The 27,076-nt window shown below is 45.5% G+C and overlaps 1 protein-coding gene across 4 annotated transcripts in view; it reads right to left on the bottom strand.

The window, feature by feature from the left end:
- Nucleotides 1-27,076, bottom strand: part of RSPRY1 (ring finger and SPRY domain containing 1) — a 300,486-nt gene that overhangs the window by 256,219 nt on the left and 17,191 nt on the right. For 3 of the 4 annotated variants that reach the window (XM_086947733.1, XM_086947736.1, XM_086947734.1), the window contains exon 2: nucleotides 9,462-9,950. In XM_086947733.1, the coding sequence (XP_086803859.1) occupies nucleotides 9,462-9,811 (350 nt within the window). In that variant the 5' untranslated portion in view covers nucleotides 9,812-9,950. Of the gene's footprint in view, nucleotides 1-9,461; nucleotides 9,951-17,099; nucleotides 17,196-27,076 lie in introns of those variants that run through there. The other variant, XM_086947735.1, reaches the window with a different exon arrangement.

Below are 27,076 nucleotides of genomic sequence, written 5' to 3'. Positions count from 1 at the left end.
TTAAAATAACAGAAAATCAGTTTAAGAAAACATTGCAAATTAAAAATGCCGGAAAAGATAGGCTTAATTTTGTGTGGAAAAAAGAAGATTGAGAGACCTATTAATCTACATCTGCTCGACTTTCATATTTTTATTTATGTTTTAATATCAAATAGACAAGGAGGTAGAAACAATCCTGTACAAGCTTGACATGTGTTGAATTCACTTGATTATAGTGTCACTGCACTAGACAGATGTGACATGAGATTTGCAAAGATATATATGCATTCTAGAACAGGTGCCACGGTCATCATGAATGTTTTATACGCAGGCATTCAATGTTAGTCAGTTCCTCTGCCCTGGACCTTGTCAATAGCTGGCTTTCATATAAGGGAATACGCCTAATTTCATGATTAGCAGTAAAAGACTGCAACTGGCTTTTAAATAAGAGTGGGTAAAGTAGATCCAGTACCACTTGGTGTTGGCTAGTCTACCTTGGTGTCCTTACATCTGAATGGTAAGAAAGAACCACGGTTGATATGGTCAATGGGTGGTGCAAGAGTAAATGCACTGGGAAAACTATAGAATTTAAGTCCTTACATACTTCAGTAATGTAAACTGTGCGAACATGCTGCTCCATAGAGTAGGAGACTGCAAGAGGGAGAAGCCTTCTTTGCAAGAGGTTAATTATCGATGTGGTAGAGAAGAAAGCTGCATTCTCTTGGTGCATGTTAACAGCATGTGATGGAGGGCCCAGCTTATCAGAGTCACCATCATTAAATCATTGTGTGCATTAGCAACCTCTGCACCAGATTACTGCATTGACATGTAGTATGCAAGGACTTCTCGGTGAGTTAACTATCATGGTTTCATTCAGTCGTAATATACGTCAGTGTGGAGTTACACAGATGTTTTAACAGAACAAGAAACTTGAGGGATCTAACCCAGCAAATTATGCACTGTTTCAAAGATTTCTCAGGAAGCCGGCATAAGGCAAGCATCCTGCGGTAATCATTAGCCTATTTTAAGATGGCACATTTTGGTAGTGAAATAAGAACATACCGTGCCTCATCGAGTCACAAAGTGGAGCAATATTTGAGGAAAAGTTAGTGCAGAGGAACATCTCACTGCAAAACTAATAAAAAGAAACGACTAAAGACTAGCAGTGAGGGCATCAAGTGAGAAAAGACACCAACACAAATCATTCCTCTGGAGAACTATCCAAGCACTGAGGAGGTGATCATGACAGTGGTACTTTATTTTAAACAAATACATTTACATCTGAGCATGGACAACAGTGGCTCTAGGGGTGAAAAAGCATTGACTGTAGTCCAGACAATGTTTTGCAGAATCCAGGGAACACCTTCAAATATGTGGGTTCAAAATGTCTGCTGTACAAAAAATGCAGGGGGGAGAGCAATTCCGCCGCGCAGAGGAGCGCAGAGGAGCTGAGCAGGCACATTACCGGGCAGTGAGAGACTCCTGGGTTTCTAACGCTGCAGTCTCGCCGCGCCGCTTTGCAACACCTGGCGGCCTGCGGCTGGAGACTACAGCTCCCAGGGAGACTTGCGGCGACTTCCGGTTCTTGAGAAGGACGCTTCCTCGGTGGAGCGGGGGAGAGCAATTCCGCCGCGCAGAGGAGCGCAGAGGAGCTGAGGAGGCACATTACCGGGCAGTGAGAGACTCCTGGGTCCCTAACGCTGCAGTCTCGCCGCGCCGGTTTGCAACACCTGGCGGCCTGCGGCTGGAGACTACAGCTCCCAGGGAGACTTGCGGCGACTTCCGGTTCGCCGGTACTTGAGAAGGACGCTTCCTCCGCGTCGCGGGACGCGCGCGGGCGACGCCGGGCGGAGCCCGGGCAGAGGGCGGGCCGTCTGAGGCCGTCAGAGGCAGGAGGAGGCCGGGCTGGGCCAGAGACCCTGTGAGTAACAAACCGTGCTTTTTCTACTTATCTGGAGCTGTGTCGGATAAGGCTGTGGGACTTTACAGGCTTATACCCCGATAAACTGGTCATATTATTCCTGGTGACACCTAGGCATTGTCAAAGTTGTAAATCAACTCCGTTTAATCTTTCCAAATGTCAGGCACAAAGAAAGACAAGGTGGTTACGGGGGCAGGCTCTATGAACAATTTCCTTGTCAAAATGGTGAATAAAATCAACGATGACAGAAGGGCTTCTTTGGGCAAGGTTGCTTCTCTAGATCATGATCTCTCTCCAGTAAGAGTAACTGCGCCTGAGGCACCTCCAGAGATCGAGAATAGCACTGATTGTGTGTTAGGGGGACCAAATGTCTTTAATACAGCTAGCGTAGTAGTAGCTTCGATCCATCAGGCGCCAGATACAATAATGCTTGATAAATTATCTTCTGACTCTGAGGAAGAGGTAGAGGTAGCGGAAGAAAGCAAAAGAGAGAGACCTGTTAGAACCTGTAGAAAGCAGCAAAGTAAGAGGGGGGGTAAGATCACCTACAGGAGAAGAGGGGACATTCACCTGCCTGATAGTCACATCTCCCCTAAAGCCAAAGCGAACGTAGAGAACAAAAAAGAAACTAGCATCACCTTGAGCCCTGAGCAGTTTGGTTTGCTAATCAAAACCATAGAGGCCACTATTGATTTAAAACTTAAGGATTCCCTTAATTCCCTAGCAGCCAAATTGGATACCGCGAACGCGGAGATAATAAGACTAGGAGGTCTGTTGGATCAGCGGTTGGCAAATCTAGCTAAGGCTAATCCCCCACTCCCTTCAACTAGTACAGTGAGCTCTGAGGTTGTAGGGAAAAATGCTATAAAAGCCTCCAATCCATCTCTTATGATCCCTCAGGTTAATAGTGTGGATAACAACCATATTGTCCCCTCAGCCACTTGTCCCTCGCCAGTAGACACGGCTAGGAGCCATCAGAGATCAGGTCTCTCATACAACACGAATGCCATACAAAGTAGGCGCAAAAATTCTATTAATCTACCCCCGGATTGCGCCCCCTATGTCGTCGTGTTGGCAAATGTCCCAGTGCATACCCCAGGCTCTACCGAGCCACAAGAGGAAGTTCATGATTCCCTCAAAAACAAAGTGGTGGCCTGGCTGAGTGCTAAATGTGGTTTCCCTACTAAATTTGCAGGAGTCATTATTACAACCAGGAGGGTAAATTGGATTGGTCCCTCGAGGAAAATTTGTAGAGGGGATTGTGTGGTTGTGGACTTTAAATACCCACAACATGTGGCCACAGTCCTCCTACGGGCAGCATCTTTGATGGAGGACAGCAATGGTATTCAAGTGCGACCGTTAGGGTATTTTTACAATCATGTCAATTTAGCCTCCTTGCCCAGACAAAGACTGAGTCCATTCACCCCGGTGGGGCCCAGATCGGCTCCTCAAAGTTTGTTTCAGGGACGCGATAATCTCTTTACCTTTGGTCCCCCTATTGCAACTCACAACAGATTTGACGCCCTCTCAGGTCTCGATCTTTGCGATTGACGGGGTGCCGGAGAGGGTACAGTGGACGATGTTACAGTGGAATCGACACCAACGGTTCATGTACCTTCTTCTGTTGCGGATGGTAACAGTTCAACAGAGATCACAACTGCTAAAGGGGATACGGTCAGACTGTTATCCTGGAACATCGCTGGTTTGCGGTCTAAGAAGGGAGACCCAAACTGGGAAAACTTCGTAAAGCTCCACGATATCATTGCCATCCAAGAGACTTGGGACATGGAGTGGGATTATTGGTTGGACGGTTTTACTTCTTATTTTGTACCTGCTTTGCCTTCCCCTGCAGGCCGGAACAAAGGAGGTCTTTTGACGCTGGTATCGGTGAACATCAAGGGCAAAATCACCCTGATTGACTGTGCCTCTCATAATTTCCTTGTACTTGAGATAAAATTAGAGGATGGCTGTAAATTGCTTCTTGTTAATTGTTATAATGCACCGAACGGTCACCCAGAAACTGTGCATTTTGCATGGCTAGCAGATTTTTTAAGTCTTTACAAGGACAAACAATCCACTTTGTGTCGATTTATTTTAATGGGCGATTTTAATGTTCATTTGTGCTCTCATTGTGCCCTAGTGGATGAAGATGGGCCTGATAGCGTGTCCCCCCCCTCACCTAGAACATACACAGAAGGGTTTGGCGCTCGAAAATGTATTACGGGACAATGAGTTGTATGAACCAGAGTTCTACGATAATAGTACACGGGTTGCCACTTATACGGGAAGGGCTAGTGATTCGATAATTGATTTTATTTTTGTTTCAATAGGTTTTCTTAATTATGTGATTTCATATAATGCAATCGCTATGCCATTGAGTGACCATAATCCTGTGGGGTTGGAGCTAGTGAATAGCTCCTTCTTGTTAAAATCATCTGTTATCCACCGGTCTATATTGCCAGTTAAGGATAAGGATCAGGGGAGAAGAATCAAATGGGAAATGGTTGTACCTGACAATTTTTTCTTAAATTTATCCTCCTCAGTCTCTGAAGAGCTTAATGTGTGTGCCAACCCGTTAACTGGGAGCAAGGAGGTTATATCTTCCTTTGAAGGTGTTTGCCGGTTTGTGTCCACTTGCCTTACAGCTAAAGGTCAGGGGGGTAAACATAAAATCGGTGAAAGGCTGGTTTGATAAAAATTGTAGCAAAGCACACAACCGCCTTAAGAAAGCTCTCAATACTCGCCCAAGGGACAAAGAGCTAGTTACGCGATTAAGAAAGGTTTTTACTATGGCCACTAATTTGCGTAAAAATGAACTAAAGAGTAAAGCCTGGGAAGAATTAATGGATAAAGCCACCCTAAAAAACAGTGCTAAGTTTTGGTCAATTATTAACACTCCTTTACTTTCAGGTGACCAAAACTCAGTACTGGAACTTAATATATCAGAGGAGGACTGGCTTTGCCATTTTGAAAAAATTTATGATAGTAATAGGGAGCTGGAACCCTTCACAATCCCTACTACTGAGATCCCCCTGGAGCCCGTGAGTTTTGACACTATTGAGGTACTTAGAGCCATAGAGGATACAGCAGGACGCAAGGCCCCGGGTCCCGATGGAGTGCCAGCGGATATGTTCAGGGCAAATCCGCTGTTTTGGGCCAATATTCTAACGAAAGTTTTTAATGCCTCTGCCGCAGTAGGATTCCCTCAGACCTGGTCTCTAGCTACGATTGTTCCAATTTTTAAAAAAGGGCAGAGAGGAGACCCAAAATGCTACAGACCAATATCGTTGTTGGACTCCTCGGTAATAATCCTAGGGAAGGTTGTCCTGGCGAGAATAGCCGCGTGGGCCAAGGGGAATAATATTCTGTCCGAGGCACAATACGGATTTAGGTCAGGGAGGAGTACAGAGGATCAATGCCTCAGTCTCCACCTCATAATTTCTAAATATACTAGAGCAAAAGGGGGAAGTATATTCCTTGGCTTCATGGACTTGTCCACAGCCTTTGATCTTGTTAATAGATCTAAGCTGTGGGCAATGCTCCTGAAGATGGGCCTCGATAGTTCCTTGGTACACTTTCTGGCGGAGCTCCATAAAGATCTGAGGGCCCGCATCAGAATGACAACTGACGGAAAGTGTACCGAGAGTTTCAGATCAACTAGAGGGGTCCGTCAGGGATGTATACTGGCGCCAATGTTATTCACGTTATACGTGAACTCTTTGGAGGATGACCTAACGGCAGCCACAAAGGATATTCCGAGCATGGGGGGTGCACCAATTCCGGTGCTCCTCTATGCTGATGATGCGGTGCTAATAGCCAGGACCCCAGTTGCCCTGCAAAAGTTACTCGACTCCTTCGGTAACTTTATGTCCAGTCTTGACCTGGTGGTTAATAAGAATAAATCGCACACTATGTCAGCAGGATGTAGTAAATTTAAAGAAAAAAACCTTCTTTTGCGATGGAGAGGTGATCACAAGTGTTAAAGTTTTCACTTACTTGGGAGTGATTTTTGATCAAAGGGGAACTTGGACACCGCAGTTAACATCAAAAGCGAACGCGGTGAGAAGTTCATATTCTGCGATCCTGGGGTTCACAAAGAGACTGGGGGGAAAACCAATCGAGGCTGTCCTGGCCGTTTACAAAGCCAAGACAGCCGCGATTGCTAGATACGGGGCTGCAGTCTGGGGTTACGCTAATTCTAAATGCATTCAGACAGAGGAAAACAAATTTCTTCGTTCTCTGTTGGGACTACCCCAGTCAACTGCCACTCACTCTTTACACCTTGAGCTGGGTTTGGGCTATATTCTACATATAATTAATCTAGCTCCGCTTCTGATGTGGATCAAGCTCTGGCTTAATCCGAACCTCAGCCTCAATCACAGGATTATCAAAGACTGTCTTACATTAGATCACAGGAGGGATATTCAGTGGCTGTCATATGTTGAATCCATGGCCGCAAAACTGGGACGCCCTGAAATCTTCGATAGCCCAGAATCCCTGTGTAAAGCTGATTTGTTGTGGGTGAAGACCAATTTCATCAGGTTACGTATGGCCGAGCGTGAAGCGGATGAGCTATGTAAACCCTCTGTGAGGGCACATGTATTGATAACCCCATCTTTTGAGTTGGCTCCCTACCTGGCAGTGGTCACTAATTCTTTTCATAGGTGGCTACTGTCTAAATTCCGTTTTAACCAAATTTATATGGTTCTGCGGGACGAGAAAGACTGGTGTAAGCTCGAGGAGTCGTCCCCATGCAAATGCGATGGTTTTTCCACCCAGGATAATGCGCACTTTTTGTTCTTCTGTTCTTTTTATCATGAACCTCGCACCGGATATTTAAAATCAATTCTGAAGGAGTTGGGTTTTACGCAGTACAAGCCTGCGCTGTTATATTTACAGATGATGCATTCCCCTGTAATTATGTATTGCACTGCTAGCTTTTTGGCTGCATCTGTTAGATGTAAGAGATCAAGGTTAAGATTGGAATCACAATTGAGGACAGATACTTAAATTCATGTTTACTGTAGTGTTGAGCGCAAATTGTAATGAATGTTGTGTAAATAATGCCTTTTTAACTTGTTTTTTAATTCCACCTAATGTTTAATACTGTATTAACTGTTTTTAAGATATATGAACGTATGATTTTTGCTGTAGAATACTTTTATGATTTTAATTAATCGAATAAAGTGGACTTTGACTTGACTTGATTTATTCAATTATGCTTTTGGTCTATTTATAGAAAGAATCTAGTCCACATGAGGTACACATTACCCCGGACATGCCTTTTAGTTCACTAATAGCACTGTTATCAGGGTGGGGGCAATAATGTTTCTCTGTTCATTTATAAAAACTATTTTTTAATAAATATATTACTAAAGCATGATTTGGTAGCACACTCATTTACAGACAACACATTTTCTATTTAAATGGCCACAAAATGTCTCCTAAAATACAGGTTTACTGTTAAACAGTATAGTGTACAAATGATAATGTGTGGAAATTGGGTTTCAGCAAATATTTATAATTTGCTTGTTACCAAGTTCGGATTTGTTTTGAGCCTATTAAAATCTGTGTTTCCACTACACTGCAGAATTAAAAAAACATAAAATCTGCTTTCCTAACTGCTGATATATTTTGAAATGTGTACAATTAATTTAGCAGCTACTTAAATGTTGTGCGTTAGAAAAAAAACTGACATCCTACAGCTTATCATTTTATACCCCAGGCACGTCAACATGATTGTCAGACAGTTCGCTTTACAAGATCGTCTAACTCTGCAGTCAGAGAAAGAAAGCAAACACCATTCCCCAAGATGAAATAAGCAGCAATTTGTAAATAGACATACGCGGACATCTGAAAGCACACCAAATGTGGCTAGATAAAACCAAGATTGAAAGGCATCTTTACTACTCATTCACTTTCTGTAGGAATAGAACACATGTTCATTGTCAAATGGAAATCTTGGGCCAGAGCTGGCCAGTAGGCCATGAAAATAGCTTGCCCTGATCTAAACTAGCTTGCCATAGTGAGTGTGAAAATAGATTTTTCGATGCTGGAAATTAATGGACCATGGAGCACCTCAAAAGTGAGAGACGCATGCTACAGTAATCATGCATTATTTTTTTTAATGGCTAGAAGTCAAATTTGTAAATAAAGGAAAAGAGAAGTAGCAGAGGCCATCAGAAGGTGTTTTATAGAAGGATATTCACAACTAGTAATTGCAGAAAATGGACATTAATAGGTCTCTGAGGCGTGTTTCTACAGATTTTTGGGATTGTATACTGTTAGAATGTACTAGATCACCCAAGGGAAAATTGATTGAGGAAATGGTTTAATTGTATGCTTAATAACGGTCTGTAATTTGCTGTGCAGAGTAGAAGAAAGAAGTAAGCACAATCTTATGGAGTTAGAGGAATGGAAGAATGACCTTTCTTCTTGTTTCAAGATAATGTCCTTGAGACCACAGTGTGTCCAGCATTAATTGAAGATGCAAAGTTAAGAACTGTGACTGGAAAATGTTGTTCTACCTTAGTTATTAAGTTATGTATATAGTTTCCTATTTATTTTTGCTTTTATTAGGAAGGGAGTTGTGTAGTAATGCCATACACGAGTAATAGAGCATCTAGCGCCGGTATCATGAAAGTTCTACCTCCGGCGTTCTATGTGGGCCTGTTGCTCTGCTGAATCTGCATAAGCTAATAAACCCTACTTCCTTGAACAATTAGGAATCTGGGACAAGTAATCAGGAGTCAATTTGCAAGAATGCAATCTAAAAGAGGCCAAAGGTGGCACTGGGTTATGTTAAAAGTCATATTGTAAGCTTCTACATTCTCTTATCATCATCTATGCTTGTACCAAATGTTTGCTTTACGATAGGATTAGAAGTGATTTAGCAACAGAATCATGAAACATTTTAATATAGAACATGACCTAGGACAAATATCTTGTGATGAGGACAAGACAGACAGAGACCATGTGGAGAGACTTGCTACAAAGCTTCCAGAAAAGGAAAATGTACCTAATCATCCGTTACGTCTGACAAAGGCTCTTTCAAGAGTTGAACTGCATTTGGGGCTTTCATCTTCCCTTTCATGGCTTCACTATAAAGACAATTTGAAGGTGGGATGTAGCCATCCCGGCAGTTTTTCCAAGAAATAGCCATAGGTGGATTAATTCTTGTTGAAGAGGCCCACATCAATATCCCACAAAACTACCACACATACGCTCACTGCCACTACGGTAGAATACTTAAATAAGCCACTTTTGATTATTGCTTTGCGAGTACAAACCGGGCTCATTCAGTTCAACAACTCTCACTATAAATGTCAAATTAGATCCACAAACATAGAAATTTAAACGAAAACCACTCCTGTCACACATTTCCTATGATGTAGAACAGAGAGGCAGTACTAAAGAATTACATATGGAGCCTTGAAATAAGATATGCAAATAATTAAGAAAGAAAACTCGTTCCATTTCGTGGTTCCACAACGCAAGGGCATTCCAAAAGACAGGACTTTCTTTTAACTCGAAAACATTTAAGTAGAAACAAAATACATACTTGTCTACCAGAGTCCTAATGACTGCCAAGGTATCCAGAACTAGCCCATCAACGTTTTGTTTCTTTCTCCTTGGTTCATGGGGTCCTCGACCTCTCCTCGGAGGCCTTACGGGGTCCCGTGGGCGAATCCTGGATTCAGAAGTAGGTGCTACACTGTTTTCTGCTTGTGGGTTTTGAGGTTCAATGTTCTCTTCAACACCACTGTCATCTCGACATACGCAGGAGTTTCCCATTTTGGAGGTCCCCAAACTGCCAGTTATACACAGAGTATGTCGGTCTAAAGTCTGCAGCAAACCTTGCACAAGGTTCCTGCTCAAGTGCAACACATCCAAGCTACTAGGTACAATCATCGAGAAAGATGTAACGGTGATATTTTTAGGATCCTGAAGGGAGGTCTTTGAACTTCATTTCTTTGAAGGAAATCAATATCACAGGAGCACCCCATGTTTAACATTATATGGAACAAGCACTGTCCATCCAATGGTTAACCTGAAACAGAAAAGAAATGATCAGATTACTTTTTCAGGAGTGAAAATTATAGTTACAGTTAATTATTGCTTCTGCCAAACGGTATAATACATATTTTGGTGTTTTGGGGCACTGACGCCGCCTTAACATCCCTCTGGGTAAAGTATTGGACTTGTATGCAAGCAGCAGTTGGTCCTAGAAATGACAAGCCGCTACCACAAATCCTTGTCACACCCTTTCCTAACTTCTGCAAAATAGTGCTGCAATACATGCAATATAGCCTGCTGTGCATACATGCTGCAGGGCCCATTGATGCATGCATGGGGTAGTGATTTGGTTTATGCAAAATCGAGGCAAGAGAGCATTACATTGCCCCCACATAGGTCTGTGCCATCCGTGAGACCACCCTGTACCTCTTGATTTCTCGTCTCTCAAGACCCTTCAAGTTACAGTGTTCACCCAGATCTGGATGTGATGATTTTTGCCAATTGTGACCCTCTTACCCTTCCACCACTGCCACATGTATTCATAATATTCTTCCCTTTTCCCTCGCCCTGGATCTCTGGTGTTATTGTTCTCTAATGATTGAGGAATAACTTCACATTTTTTTCTATGTGGATAGTGTTGGGCGACACTTTAAAATTCTTCTTAACCCCACACTGGTGACAAAGGCAGTAACAGGACTTCTCTACCTCTGGTGCATTTTCAGAAAGATGGTGGCCAAGAGCTCATTCTCAGGTGTTAGGATCAACTGGGGATCAATAGTTTACTCCCTTACATTTTGACAACCATGGCCTGAGTGTTCTAACTCACTAATTTGAGAGGAGACTGGGTTCACCTATCTAGACATATGTAACTAAGGACCAGTTAATTGTTCCACACAATCTAGACTGGGAGTTGACAAGATACTGTTGCGATGTGGCACACTGGCACTGCCTCCCTCTCTCCTTATCGGGCACAGTCGCAGTATATAAAATTATCTACATGCCCAAATTCTTATATAGCTTACAAAGCTCACCATATGAAGTTCCTCATACTTTTTTTTTATTTTATTTTTTATTTCGGGCACTGCAGGCTGAGACTAAAAGCAGATTTTAGAAAGGCAGCAACCCCGCATAGCACTTTCCAACCATCTACCAAATGGCCAATGGACGGTGGTCGTGCACTTCTGCACTTGCGTTTATACTACTGCTCAGTCCAACTATCAGTAACAAGCATTTACAATGCAATGGTTTCGCCTTTGTTAAAGTTAGAGCTATTGGCATTGCTCTTGACATTATTTTTATTTATGTATTTTTTAACATAAATAAATGGCATTGTCATTTACAATGCCACTAGCTTTATCTCTCGCAAATGACACACACAGAGCCCCCCCCACACACACAGCCACACAAAGCTCCCCACACACACAGCCGCACAAAGCTCCCCACACACACAGCCGCACAAAGCTCCCCACACACACAGCCACACAAAGCTCCCCACACACACAGCCACACAAAGCTCCCCACACACACAGCCACACAAACATCCCCACACACACAGCCACACAGAGCCCTCCACGCACACCCACATGGCACAAGCAGGCAACAGGGGCACACTGAGGCACAAGCAGGCAACAGGGGCACACGGACGCACAAGCAGGCAACAGGGGCACACTGAGGCACAAGCAGGCAACAGGGGCACACGGAGGCACAAGCAGGCAACAGGGGCACACGGAGGCACAAGCAGGCAACAGGGGCACAAGCAGGCAACAAGGGCACACGGAGGCACAAGCAGGCAACAGGGGCACACGGAGGCACAAGCAGGCAACAGGGGCGCACAAGCAGGCAACAGGGGCACGAAAACTGAGGCACAAGCAGGCGACAGGGGCACACGGAGGCACAAGCAGGCAACAGGGGCACACGGAGGCACAAGCAGGCAACAGGGGCGCACAAGCAGGCAACAGGGGCACGAAAACTGAGGCACAAACAGGCGACAGGGGCACACGGAGGCACAAGCAGGCAACAGGGGCACACGGAGGCACAAGCAGGCAACAGGGTCAGGAAAACAAGCACAAGCAGGCAAAAGGGTCACAAGCAGGAATTGTAATTTAGACGGGGCTGAAGTGGAGAACGGTCAGTAGGGAAGTAGTGTGGCTGGTGCAGTGGTACCAAGTGGTACCAATTATTCTGCAATTGACACTTGCTTTATTCCCACCTTTCTGTTTACAGACTACACTCCGAGCTACTGTAGTGGCAGTATCCTCTGAGCTCGTGTCGCAGAGCTGCCAGGTGGCGCAATGTATATTCAAGAGCACGTATGGACCCCTATGTATAATATAGTCTCGGCGTGAAAGCAGCAAAATACAAAAAATATGTATGATTACAGCTTTACAGATGAACAGCAGTAAAGATGCATGATTAGAAATAGTGAGTTTAAACTACTAGTGTGAACTTTTTGGGTGTGTTCCTGCCTAATCAAATATATGAAGAATGCTACCTTTTTTTACTGGATCTGTACTATAAATGTATTAAAATGTGTTTTATTGGAATACAAATAGCTTAATTAAATCCCTCCTTCAGAAACAAAAAGAGTAGCTTTGGGTTCAAAAAGAAGGTTGTGTGCTAAAGGTCACACTGTGTGACAGAGCTTGGGTATAGTAGTCGTTTTACAAAGTGCACTTAAGCCGAAGCTGGTTTAGCATTTACTGTATTTTTGTAGGGACCTTGTATGTAGGAGACCTGTTTGTACCTTAGTAAATATGGGCCAAAGCTTTAACGACTCACTCATCGAAACAGTTTGCTAATCCTGCCACTATTTAATTAAATTCCAGAAAAAATATGTAATGCGTTTTTAAAGACCACTTGCTGATGGCAGCTGCGTCCTTTGCCATGGTGGTCCCCTGTCATGCTCCATAAATGGCACATGCCATCCAGGTTACTTTGGAGGGTGGCACAGGGGCACAGCGTGGCGATCTCTTTCACGCAGAGGGACGGTTTCAAGACCTCAACAAAGAGAGGCATTCGCCCCTCCATGCCCCCTGCCCCCTGCGGGGGGCGTGTCACAACTAGCAGGCCTGGCGTGCACCAAGCACATCTGTCACTTGTGAGGAAATAAATGGCTCTCCGTGTGGCCAATGGGCTGGCAGTGACTCAGGAGGTCAGCCAACCATGGCAGCCCACCAGCACCTGCCGCCATTTACGCGACACCCCGGCCAGCACGCACAAAGCCAGGCCGCACTCTCTGAACCCGGATCACCAAGGGGTGACCTAAGGCACACAAAACATCCCCCCCAAGGAAGGTTGGCATTTGGAACCCTCCACCCAGCCTTTGTTACAGCGTGGCCCTACACCAATGTCTGCCAAAAAACACCTGCATTACCATAATGTCTGTGCGGGTTCAATGTGCTAAATTACATTAACGCATCTCTCTCCTGCATACATACACAGAACCGTCTGCTTCAGAAACGTGTTTCTAAAACTCCCGTCAAAGTTTTATCTCTCTACTTTGGTTTCCAGTTGATTTTCCCATACTACAAACGGGCTGCGTTAAACCTCTTTACTTCAGGTGTGTATCTTGTGTACAATATGTGATCTCTTTACTCGCTCTCTGATTAACCTGTAGCAGTTAGAATCAAGGAAAGGCGAACTCCCCGTTTCATCCTTCCGAGGTCGATACCCCAACCATCATGCAAACGGGTGATAGTAACACCTGTTATGTACAGCGCCTATTGGTGGCAAAAAGTGCAACATTAAGCGCTGTAAATAATATTTCATGCTGGCTCCTACTCAGCCCCCAGGTGCCTTCCGTCAACCTCAAAAATTGAGCCCCATCAGGACCACGGATCACCTCTTTCCTAAAGATGCTTTGCACAGCTGTGCACAGGAAGGCTCAAACAACAGGCAGAATTTTTGGCTGTCTTCCTTGGAGGAGTCTTCTTTGGGGAACAGAGTAAATAAAAGACCATGGCGGGGATATTAACCTTGTCTTAAAACATAAAAAATTAGCCTGGTCTTAAAACATAGCCCGAGTCCAGTGCCCCTGGGCGCTGCCCCCAACTGCTGCTCTATGAAAGAGGACAATGCTCCTCTGCCTTCAGCCTTTGCAATGAAAGTCTGACGCGAACGTCCAAGATTCAACGTGGCAGCGCTGTTTTGCCTCAGATATAACTGGCGCCAACGGCCCCTCTGGCACGGCCCGACAGCCCCACCTGGCTGCAGCCACCTCAGTGTTTTTAATCACCAAGGGCATCAGCTGGCGATAGGTCTCAGAACACCCGCCTGCCACGTGCACCCGTTTGTCCTTCACGAAACCTGCGCGCGCCACCTCAGTGCTGCGGCCTCCAGAGCTGCACAGGAACCCGGAAGAGAGGCCCCGCAGCGGGGACTCCTGGTGTTGATCCTGGGTGTGCTCTAAATGTGCTTCCGCCTCAAGACCGAGACACATACTAGATTGTGACATCGCACATTCACGGACCCGTGACTATTTCCCATAGTACAGCTCTACCATCCCTCAGAACTAATTATACATAAACTGCGATAGTAACTGGAAATATTGATTTATGCTAGAACGCTTCTTGAAGTTACTAAGGATATACGAACATAAAGTCGTATCTTTTCATAAAATGAATAACTCTGCTTGGACAATATTTTATTGTGAGACACAAGTGCTGCACGAATTAAGCATTAACAACCTCCCCCCCCCCCCCCATGACTCCTTACCTAAATGAGAACCCATCCTATACCAGCCAAAAACTCCAGGTCCCAGATTGCATGAATTAAAAAAAAAGATAAAATGCCTAAGGTTGTAAAGGTCTGCTGGCAAGGTGCAGTAAGTCCCAGGGAAGCTTGAAGGTGTCCGGAGAGGTGCAAGAAAGTCAGCGGCCACACATCCCAGGACTTCGAGGGGCAGGAGGTGGGCAGCGGAGCGGCAGCCAAGAACCCGGTGCGGATGAGGGACTTTGCCGCGCTTCGCGGTGCCTTGGACGGGTGAAATCCCGACTCCCTGCCAAGTCTCACGCTTCCCGCGTGAGACGCGATCGGCCCGGTCGGGTCTTGTAGAGCGGATGGCCCCCCTGGTCTACAGGACCCACTCGGGGGGGAACCACCGACCTCAGGGCTATCCAGGGGGAGGGAAGGCCCAAGGACCCAGCGCCGCCTCAGTCACGCGGGCGGGGGCTTCGTTTGCAGCCTGCTGGACCCGACCGCTAAAGGATTCCAGCGGGAGGGGCTGGAGCGCTCTCGCAGCGCGGAGCTGCAGGCAGGCAGAGAGACACAGAGCGGTGCGAGTCAGCGGGAAGGGGCGGCTCGCACCGCGGGGGATATCAACAATACCTTGGCACTTGCAGGCAGGCTGGCAACCCCAAAACCAAGGGGGGAAACAAACGTTGCGGGCCCCGAGCCCGATGATAGTCTCGGTGGCGGCTTTTCTCCGGGGACAGATGCGACACGGGGCAGGAGAGACGTAGAAGTGCCGGCAATGCCGGACCAGACACGGGGGCGTTCCCGGCGTCGCGTGACGTCGGCAAAAGCCAAAGAATGTCGGGAACGCCCCCGTGTCTGGTCCGGCATTGACGGACAGGCCCCTCGTCCAATGGCAAGGCTCCGTTTACGGAGCCAGCCAATCAAGGACGAGGGCCGAACAAAAGCCACACTACAGTTCTCAACAGGATTTCGCCTGCGCGGAAAAGCTGCGCAGAGCGCAGCTTCCGCTAGGCGAAACCTAATAAACAACTGGTTATTTGCAGACCAGAGGGATCCCAAGGGCTATGTGAGAATATATGGACCAGATAGAGTTTTGCAAAAACTGAGAAATAGAACCTCTGAACTGACCTATTTGTTTTTCAAAACATAGAATAAATCTAATTTATTTCACAGACGATGCAACATGGGTGTAAATATTCACAGACATGTTATACTTTAGTTTTCCATTTATTTTCATACATTGAAATCAAGAAACATTTATCACATTTTTCATATTTTTTAAGACAAAAACAGATAAATACTACAGTGTAAGAAATTCATTATTGATAATAAGAAATTTGATATGAACCCCACAAAGAAAAAACTATAAAGTGCTGTCAAAACATCCATCAATCATTCCACATCATTCATTCTAAATCTTGCATACTCACACTTGTGACAAAGTACAATGGAAACAAACAAAAGACAACAGTACATCTAAGATCCCAATTGATTCTTTGCAGCTAAGTGTCCATTTCTTTTTTTCTTGATTATATCCAGTTTATGAGTCACTTAATCATAAGATTCTTTCTCCTTTTTATCTTTTTGTGTAGGGGTCTCAGGTGTACATGGCCTACGTACGTTTCGGTGAACTTATCTTATCACCTTAATCAGGCCGACAAGAAACAAAAACTAATACACACATATTTAAAATCAGGGGGTCCTTTACATCTGCAATTTAAAAAAAAATATACAATAAATTACATGTTAATTTAGCAGTCTGTTGCATCCTATTTACAAAATATCCTTAATTCACATTTTCATTTGTTTAGTGCTTCTGTGCTTAAGTTCTAGGCTCGCATAGCGATGCCTGTTAAGAGACACTAGAAGGAGGAAGTAGTTATGGTGACTAGATAGACGAGCCAAAAAATGTCCAACCTACACCAGAGTAAGAAGGATGACATATAGTTTAGTTTATGAGATAAAAGGAATAAAGATTCGGAAAGACAAAAAGTTACTCCTCGAGCGTGCTCAAAGTCAATTTAGAGTTGTGTATCACAATCCCTCCACCTAGCGATGTTCTACTCATGTATACCTACTTGGTAAATAAAAGAACAGCTTTCCTTGGTGCAGTTCACTGATGTACACTTTGTTGGATTAGATAATATAATCTGCAAAAGCAGTATTCGGAAAAAAAGTTAGGCATAGTTTAGGCTGCGCTCTAGAGTTTAACTCTCTATTGATTATCAGCAAGGGGTAAAATACTACCTCTTAGATGTGTTGTAGCACACGATAGATATATTTTATTAGATGTGGAGTCTTGGTCAATTCTCACCGGGGGGTCTTTGTCAATTCTCACCGGGGGCTGGGTGCTGGATTGATGACGTGCTCACTAGTTGGTCAGAACCTAAACAGAGCATAACATGCCCTTAGTATTAATTGTTGTGTGCATATAGGGTGTTATCTATAAGCTGTCTGGGTATAGCATAGGTGAATAAAGCCTTCTTACCTGTAGGTATCTATCGCAGAATTCATCACCTGATGTTTATATTGCTTCTAAGTTACTCTGCGCATTGGTCATGTATGTCTCAGGGTAGTATTATCCTGTTTGGAAAGACCGGAGAATACACATGTGATATCTCTACAACCCGAGCATTGCGAAAATAGCATAATAACAGGCCTTTCTGCTAGTGTCTAATCATTGAACAAATGTGGTGAGGGTAATCACAACACGTGTTAGAGCTGGTCTACGCAATGGGGCAGTTAGTGTAAATTATCGTTACGCGCAGATACGGGCACAAGATAGAGGTGCTTCGTTATTTTCTAAAAGATGCGTGTCTCTGAATAACAGCGTGGAATCATTTTTAAAAAAGCACATATAAAAATGTGTTTCCGCAGATGTAGCGTTTTAAATAAAATTAACTCATATAGATATACGGGCACATAGTAAAATGCCTCGATATTCTCCTAGATATGCTCGGTAAGCCGCACTGGTTAGTAACGTGGGGATCCTCAGCTAACATCGGGACAAACAAAAAAATATAACGTCCCGTGTACAGCGTCGGTATCCTCGTGCATAAACTGCTGTGCTCGGCTTCGTTCTAGTAGTGCAAAGTCACGTACCTGTCCTTGAGCTAACGATCGACGTGGCGCCACCAGCGATACCGCGGCTAGGCGGTGTAAAAGTTAGTGCTGGCTTTTAAAGGTGTAAAAGTTAGTGCTGGCTTTTAAAGCTCTCAAAATTGGCTGAGATTGGATACAGCGGATTAGCGCGTACGCGTTTGTTTAGGGATAAAGAACACAGTTAAAGGACTTGCTATTTCGCAGGTTACTGATGCTCGCGGAGAGATCGAAGAAGGGCTAACGTTCAACTTTTTGTCCTAATGCAACATGGCACCTAAGGATGTTTATTCTCGTGTTTTAAGACAGAACTCAGTTTATGCTTTAACTGAATATTATTGACTTCAGATGTTTCGATCCAGAACGTTTCTCTCTGTTTTCTAAATTTAGTCATATCTGTGCCTGGGGTTACATGTATACGCTCCAAAATAAGCCATCGCATATCTTTTTCTGCATGTTGATATTGCTTATAATGTGCTACCATGGGGGCATTAACTTTTCCTGTTTTTATGGCAGACTTGTGCTCAGATAGTCTGACCTGTAGTTCTCTCGCTGTTTCACCTACATACCCTATATTACAAGGGCATAATATAAGGTAAACTATATTGGCAGTTCTACAGTTGGTCATTTCTCCCTACTGTCCAGACTTAGTGCCATAAGTCCATGTCTGACTCGTGATGGCTTGGTCACAGGCGTGGCATGTGCCACATTTATGGTTTCCTTTTGGAAGTGGTTTGCCATCTATGGTCGTTTGAAGTGATTTTTCATCAGTTCTCATTCTGCTGTGGACTAGTTTGTCTTTCAGATTAGGGTTTCTCCTAAAAGCAACTAACGGTTTGCTAAGTTTTGAAGTTTCATCATTTGTTTTTAAGATTTTTCAATTTCTATAAATCACTTGTCTGATCTTATTATTTAGACTGGAGTGATTCAGAACACAGACTAATGTTTTATTCTCTTGTTTAGGAGTAGGGTTTGTGGAAAATAAATACAAACTTGGTGAACATTATCGGCGCCATCTTGCCCCTTTCCAAGCCCATTCGTGCGCGTAAGCGGCAGCCATTTTGAGCACCATGGCCTCCCTGCCCCTCGCTGATAGCCAGCGCGTCTCTCTCTCTCTCTTAACCTCGCAAGCATTCCCCCGCACGCTGACAACCCCCGCTCTCTCATGCCTTGGGTCATAAACCCCTCTTCAGCGCAGCTTCACCACGGAATCCCATCCTGTTCCCAGCGCGACACCTCCCCTCATTCCTTTCATGGCCTCAAACCCTTCTGATGCAAACCCCCTTTTCCTGTGTCCCCGTTTGTCTTCCCTGTTCCCAGGCCGCCACCTGGCTCTGCGGATACTGTTTATTACCCCGTACAGTAGGAAGTTTCCCCTCCCCATCAAAAGACCCCCGAACCGATCAAAGCCCCCACCCCATGAGATCCGATCAACCCCATGCATTCCGTGAATCGGCGGAATGCCCTGCTGTGCGACAACCATCACCTGTTGTGACCGGGGTGGGAAATCCAACTGTAAATGTATGTGGGAACGGGTCTGAAGGGGAGATTCCGAGGATGTTCTTTCAAGTACTAAAGTATTGCGAGAATGTGTTATGTGCAATAAAGGTCATAAACCCTAGTATAAGAGGCCAGGCCTCAGAGATGTGGTTAGAGCACCTCGTGACGATACTTGCTGTCTGAATTGAAGTGTTCTCCTCCGGAGAGAATAAAATCCTCGTTTCCTGCCTTCCAGTCTCCAGCGCCTGCTTCTTCATTGATTAATATTGGTGGGTCATAGAGGCGATACCGCCGGGCAACATAAAAGGGTCTTTGGTTACCGGTTGTCTTTGGAACCCTTTTTAACAATTGGCGCCCAACGTGGGGCCCATCAGCGACTCGTGGATCCAGTGGGAGAGGTCCTGACGACAGAGTGAACGACTGCAACGATCGGAAGGTACCCTGTCCGATAGACCCTCGTCTGACAGCCGATCATCCGAACTTCACTGGTTCCGAACAGACCTCTCTCGAGTGATCTGCGGTCCTGACTGGGAACCATCAGGAGTGCCACGAGAAGTACGAAGAGAAGAGGACGATCGGGCGCTGGATTCGGAAGACGAGAAACTGTCCATGCGGTCCGGGTAAGGTCGTGTAAACACGACGAATTGCGAAAGTGATAGATAATTGAAAGTGATTGATAATTGTTGAGAAAATACTAGTATTACTTTTTGTTAATTTATTGGAGATTCACTGTCTACAAACGGAGAAACAACAGGCTCTCCCTTTATAAACAGCGAAGGATAGGTACGCACCCGTCGGACCCATCTTTCTCCCCCATTGATTAACTGTTATAGACTGTTTTCTGGAGATTCTCTGTCTGCAAACAGGGAAAAATAGGTCCCCTCTTTGCAGATAGTGAAAGGGTAGGTGACGCGAACCTTTGCGAGCCTACTTATTCTCCCCATTGACCATATTGATTTTTTATTTTCGACCTAAACATTGATTAACTGTTATAGATTGTTTTCTGGAGATTCTCTGTCTGCAAACAGGGAAAAATAGGTCCCCTCTTTGCAGATAGTGAAAGGGTAGGTGACGCGAACTTTTGCGAGCCTACTTATTCTCCCCGTTGACCATATTGATTTTTTATTTTTGACCTAACATTGATTGCTCAGAATTGGTTCATGAGGTATTCACTACGTGCAAACAACGTAGAATAGAAATATTCTGTCTAGTCTTTGCGCGCAGTGATAAGATAGGTAGTGCTGACTATTATCCCATTGTGATCCGTCATGCCTGTCTTCTCCCCACTGGTTAGTAACCTGTTTTACCCGGACCGCTTATTAGAGATGAACCATCCGGCTCCGCTGGAAGGCACCCCTAATAAGGACATGTTCATGAAGCATGGATTAATCGCTATAGCCTACAGTGAGCTATGGCATAAATATACGAAAAAGGATCGAGAAAGTCAGTGGCCACTGAGAGGATCCTTTGATCTTGACAAAATAGAAACGGTAGAAATAGCCCTTCGTAGGAACGAAACAACACCTATTATGCTCGATAGTCTCGGCATGTGGCGCAAAGAAGCCACACGACGAAGGGAAGGCGACGAATTTAGAAAAGATGAGGGGACACGACGGATAACCCTCCAAACGTCTAGTAGGCAAAGGGAAGGGCCAGCGATGGCACAGTCCCGAGGAGTAGACATGAAAAGCGAACGGTGTAAAGGGATGTGCCGACAAGCCAACCCCGGAACACAACGACCCGAAGGTAATCCCCCGACACTATGCACAGGACGAACAGATGTAAAACAAAACCAATGTGCTTTCTGTAAATGTCTTGGACACTGGAAAGCCCAATGCCCGACTCTGCAAAGCATAGGTAAGAACGGAGGGTCGACAGAAAGAACAGGCCGACAGAAAGGGAAAAGGCACGAGATAAAAACCAATCAGACTAGTGCAGACAGGACCACCCCGTTTGATTATGCTCGATGGCACAGATTTCGTCAGACCAATTTTAACGACATGTTAGAGTTCTGGGACTGATTGCTCTCTGTTGCTCCCCCACTCTGAAAAACAAACACAACTGCAGGTCAGTGTAAACAACCCCCCGTTAGAGAAAAGACTCAAGAAAGCCAAGCGTCTATTATATAACTTAGGATTTAATTACGGTAAAACACACAACCAACAGTAAATAGAATAACTAGTAGAACTCTCTAAAAAAAAACAACTTTACTAATAGGAAAAATACCAAACATATTATGCTCACTCCGGAAGTCTTCCAATGTAACAGTTCGATGGTCCCGCCCATCCGAAACACATAGCACGTGTGGGGCGGGGCCTGCCAGCAACCATGGGCCAAAAAGAGATCGCTGGCGAGAAGGTACTGGAGACTCCACACAGCAGGCAATGAAATGGTCTTCCCATACTACCCTTCCAGGGATGGCGTCCCCCGGACTGCGAGTAGGGAGGGGGCGGATGAAAATGACCCCCTCCCTTGTATCTCCTGGTCCGGCCATCACGAATTTCTCCATCGAACGGATGCAGGGTGGGCAGGGAGGAAGAGGCGACGTGGACGAGCCTCTTCCACCTCCACAGGTAGGAGGCTTGCCTGCCCTGGTCCGGCGCCGATGTCCTCCAGCCGGGCGACGGCCATATACCTACGCTGCACAGGACACATAATGCCCGACTGGTATATTTCCGCAACACAGGACATACAAGACCCGGCTGGTATACTTGCGTAGTACAGGACATACAATGTCCGACTGGCATATTTACGGAGCACCGGATGTACAGTGGTCCCCCAAGAGTCGGAATCAGGGGTGTAGGGTGGTCATCATGTGCACCCCTGATTCAAAGGGACGGCGTAGGATGCGCCGGGAGAGGAAGGCGGCACGGACGAGCCTTCCTCACCTCCCCAGATGAAGGCTCCACTGCTGCACCCTGGCGCCCCGAACCAAAATGTCCTGCTCCAGCAACATGATGCTCCGTCTTTCGCCATCACAAGAAGTTTCTTCCTCTCCTGATAGATACAACGAAGGGCGGTTGCTGCAGGGTCTGAAAATGGCGTCTGGGCCCTCGAAAGGCGGGTCTAGGCCGCTGGAGTAACTTTGTCCGAAATTGCAACTCGGGCACTTGCCCACCTGGGCGCAAGCCCCCACCATCGACAAACATCCCCTCGACTTTGAAGATTCTATCAAAGTCCCAAGAGCCCTCGGCCCCTTCAGGCTTCCGGTGAGGAACAGTTGCATTGATCTCAAATGAAATAACCACGGCACAGCAACAAGATGGCGGTGCTCTCGTGTCTGCATCAGCTTCCGTCTGAATCACCCAGGAACATTATGGGCTAACGAACTCGAGCAAGTTCCGGCTGAACATCAACATGACCCGGTAAGAGAGACTCTACCCCCTCCCTCTCTTGATTGACGGTCCACACCACCAGCCCTTCTGTTAGCACAGTTTTCTTTTGAACTGCCGAAAGGGACTCTGGTCCAACCGCCAATTGTCGGGGATATTTTGCCCCTGATGCTACTTCCGGACTAAACCGGCCTCGCCCAAAATGGCGCTGGTATCAATGGAAACTAACGGATGCCTCGTGGTGTTCCTTAGCTAATGAAACTTGATGTACTAAGATATATATATATATACGAACCATTGCGCACTCGATGTTAAAGGGAGGAGGGTTCACTTGGCGAACATTTAAGAAGGGTTCCGTAAAATGCTGATTTCAATGAACAATTTATTTTTGATATTTGTTGTAACTGATACATAACGTCGCTCATGATGCACACCCGCGGCTTACATCTAGGAAATGTGATTACGATGAGCTTGACTGTGTTTCCATTTATGAACTGAAATGCCCCTGATTCCTTCGTCACGCAATGAAATGTTTTTGGTTACTTGCAAATAATTAATTAGACCTCTTTTACATGTTCTTGTGCTACAAAATAACCCCCTACTGTATGTGCTTCCATCGACGACATGTCAGACCAAAATATGAATTGCGCTCTCACATTTTACGTACTGAATAATTCTACAAATAAAGGTCTTAAAAAGCTATGAATAGGCATCGCATACTTTTGTAAATGCGGGTATCGGTGGGAGGGTTTTTCTGTGCGCAACTGTTCTGCTCTTTTTTTAAGGTTATCCGAGAAATGGTTGTTCGGCCCTGGGTTGATGGTCGAATCGAAGGTATGATACGCTGCCTCCAAGATATGCGACTAAGCTCAGGAACTGACGTATGAAGAAGGACCTCGACTTCTGAGAATGGGTAAAGTAAAACGGTGTGATTGATAAAATGTTATAAAGATATGGTGGTCGAAGGTACTAAGGTACAGGGTTGAACGAAGAACTGATATGCCTTAGAACATCACAGCTTCGGGAACGATTTAGGGATCCCGATGGCCGGATACATCTACAAAACCGGGTACCTCACGCTAGGCACCTCTAATTCCTCTTTTTAGCGTTTTCACTACACACGATCCTTAATGCCATCCTCGAACCTCCCCATGAACCACCTATCACATTGCCTACCCCCATGACTTTAGGAAACCAAAAAGCTAAGGGATTATATCCCGAAGAGATAAGTACGAGTATGTGGTAAGTAAAGGACTTTCGTGCCCATACATTTGATGTGTTTGAATGTTGTCCCCCTACCTCCCCTTTTCCCCCCTTTTTTCCCTCTGCAGGTTACATTAGAATTCCGATTAGAGTATCATAAGGGATCTGGAACCACGTCACGCCCGATGCATGAAGACGGACTAGCGCTGCAAAACGGCACAACAAGGACGCTCTACCCAATGCACGACCTTTTTGTACTAGATCTAATGCTTTTCTGTCCCAAAACTGCATGCTTTTTACATCCTAACACAGACCCGAAACGTCTAACGTTGGGTAACGCACTGAATAGCCCAAACAATACACGGTCATTCTCTATGTCCCATGTGTACTGTTTTGTCTATTGTCTCTCTCTCTCTCTCTCTTTCTCTCTCTCTCTCTCACTCTTTCACCCCTCCACACTTTCCCTCTTCCTAGCAACTGGCACCTAATTGGCGAACCTGGTGCACCTCCTGATTGGCCCCAAATACCACAAGTATTTGCACAAATTTGTCCTAAATAAAATTGTATCGGTACCACGTTACTACCTCTCCTTTTCTACTAAAATATGGATGAAATTTAAATTGACCGAAAGGAAAGGGACAGGTAAGACGACTAAGGTTCCCTAAATTTGACCCACCCTCAGGGAACTATTTGTCAGTGGCTTCTATGATAAAATGTGTCTGTGGTAATGCGACCATCCCCATTGAAAATTGTCTCCGTACCCCAAGCTGTAAGAAATGATCGAGACACCCCCATCTACCCAAAATGCCCCCAGTTTGGTATCAGCTACCCTGAACGAGAACTTGAAAAGCGCCCCTTGCTCCGACTCGCTGTGCTCCTAATCGTTTTTCATAAGATCCCACCTTCCCCGAGGATAAGTTTAATAATTATCGCAAACCACCCCCGAGTTTTTGTAGTAACCAGGTTGCGAGGATTTATATAGAAAGTTAGAAAGATGTATGCAAAGTTAAAAATTAGATCGAAAATCGAAAGACCTTGTTGCTGTAAGCCTTGCTGAAAATAAGATGTTTTGATGTAATGAAGACTTGTTTAGCATATGTTCATCCCTCAGAAGGATGCCTATCAGACTATGGCGAATAGCACGTTGCACTTTTTGTAAAATACAAGGCCCTGAAGACCAGCCTAGCCTTGCAAGACTCGTACTAGGGAAATGGGTCTCTGCCAGAAGAACTGACATCTACTATAATAGACATATGACAAATGAACGTAATAATCATCAAAGCGTCAAAGAATTAGCCAACAAAAGGAAGTTGTAAGGAATCCAGCAAATCCATCATCAATTGTTTATACGTTAGCCGCAAAAATCTCAAATGTAGCGAGTGCTTACCCCAGTTGCTTGGTGTTGGGAGAGAAAATAGATTTATGTAATTACCTTTTTCTGCAAAATCTCTAAAGACTGTCTTTTCAACACTCATTTAAGGGTATCACTGTCGGAGGGGAAAGAGACCGGATGTGGGAGCACGCGGCCTGACTGCGGATTGTGGAACATCAGCGACGGAGGCCGAGGCGAGACCACAGCAGTAAGGAGTCGCAGGACGGGGCACTGTTTCAAACAAAGCTAAGGAAAGGGCTGACCTGAAGCCCCTGCTCCATGATCAACGTGTGCCAAAAAGTCCCCGCTCTCTGAACATGGTTACGGACCCGCCTGTCGCAAACCCTCCGTCCCCCTGATCTGTTCCCGACTTGGCCTTGCTCCATCCCCTCCTCCTCCGACCTACCATAAGGACTGTTCACACCCGCACCTTTCCACCCGAACTCCCAAGTTCCTCCAAATCCTACTGAGCTACCCAGAGAAGAGTACTCCCTGCGTCAGAAGGGAGGGAGCTCCGACTAAGTAGACCACGAACTATGTTAAATCCCAGAACGGTGACCTAGAACTCCACCAAGGGTCGCCTCCGAAGAAAAGATAAACAAAGTCTGTGGTTCTGCCCGCTACCAAGCACCCTGAAGATGATGGAAGCAACAGGAAATGCCCACCACAGAGACTCAAGAAACGAACAGATCTCACAATTCTGGAACAATTGCACTTTCCATTGCAAAATCTATGCTCTGCATTGCGGAAGAAGATGCACCTGCTCCAAAACCGTAACGCATTCCTCCTACAAGGTCTGACGAAAACCAAACAGAATGCACCCCTACCCGCAGACCCCCAACGACTCAATCCACATGAACATTTCTGTTGATAGGTAATCCAGGTGCTCAACAGTGCCGACAGAAGACGACAAAGGACAACGAGAACTCTGATATATATATATTTTTTACTGTATCTCATTTCTCTCCCAACCACCATTGGACTGACTATGCACCCGCCGTATACAAAAAAAGGACTTACTTATATGATAACTTACCAGTTCTTATTCTATGATCTGTACCCAACGCCCTCGCTACATAATTCTAGTCTGATATTGCATTACGATGACTTTTTCTGCAACCAACTTAACGATGAACCCGCCTACTAAATGATGAGATTTTTCAATATGATGTTTATAATGTGATGTTTATGTACAGTTCTTTCGCCTAAGTCTCCTCTCCCTTACTTATGATCGCTGCATATAGGTGTAGATAGGAAATAGGCCAGCAAGATGTCTTGGAAATGTTAAAGGGAGGACTGTGGAAAATAAATACAAACTTGGTGAACATTATCGGCGCCATCTTGCCCCTTTCCAAGCCCATTCGTGCGCGTAAGCGGCAGCCATTTTGAGCACCATGGCCTCCCTGCCCCTCGCTGATAGCCAGCGCGTCTCTCTCTCTCTCTTAACCTCGCAAGCATTCCCCCGCACGCTGACAACCCCCGCTCTCTCATGCCTTGGGTCATAAACCCCTCTTCAGCGCAGCTTCACCACGGAATCCCATCCTGTTCCCAGCGCGACACCTCCCCTCATTCCTTTCATGGCCTCAAACCCTTCTGATGCAAACCCCCTTTTCCTGTGTCCCCGTTTGTCTTCCCTGTTCCCAGGCCGCCACCTGGCTCTGCGGATACTGTTTATTACCCCGTACAGTAGGAAGTTTCCCCTCCCCATCAAAAGACCCCCGAACCGATCAAAGCCCCCACCCCATGAGATCCGATCAACCCCATGCATTCCGTGAATCGGCGGAATGCCCTGCTGTGCGACAACCATCACCTGTTGTGACCGGGGTGGGAAATCCAACTGTAAATGTATGTGGGAACGGGTCTGAAGGGGAGATTCCGAGGATGTTCTTTCAAGTACTAAAGTATTGCGAGAATGTGTTATGTGCAATAAAGGTCATAAACCCTAGTATAAGAGGCCAG

This window comes from Lissotriton vulgaris, chromosome 12 (genome assembly GCF_964263255.1).
Source record: "Lissotriton vulgaris chromosome 12, aLisVul1.2, whole genome shotgun sequence".
In the NCBI taxonomy this organism is placed as follows: Eukaryota; Metazoa; Chordata; class Amphibia; order Caudata; family Salamandridae; genus Lissotriton; species Lissotriton vulgaris.
The sequence above is the reverse complement of the archived record's forward strand: the minus strand, read 5'-3'. Positions and strand labels throughout refer to the sequence as shown.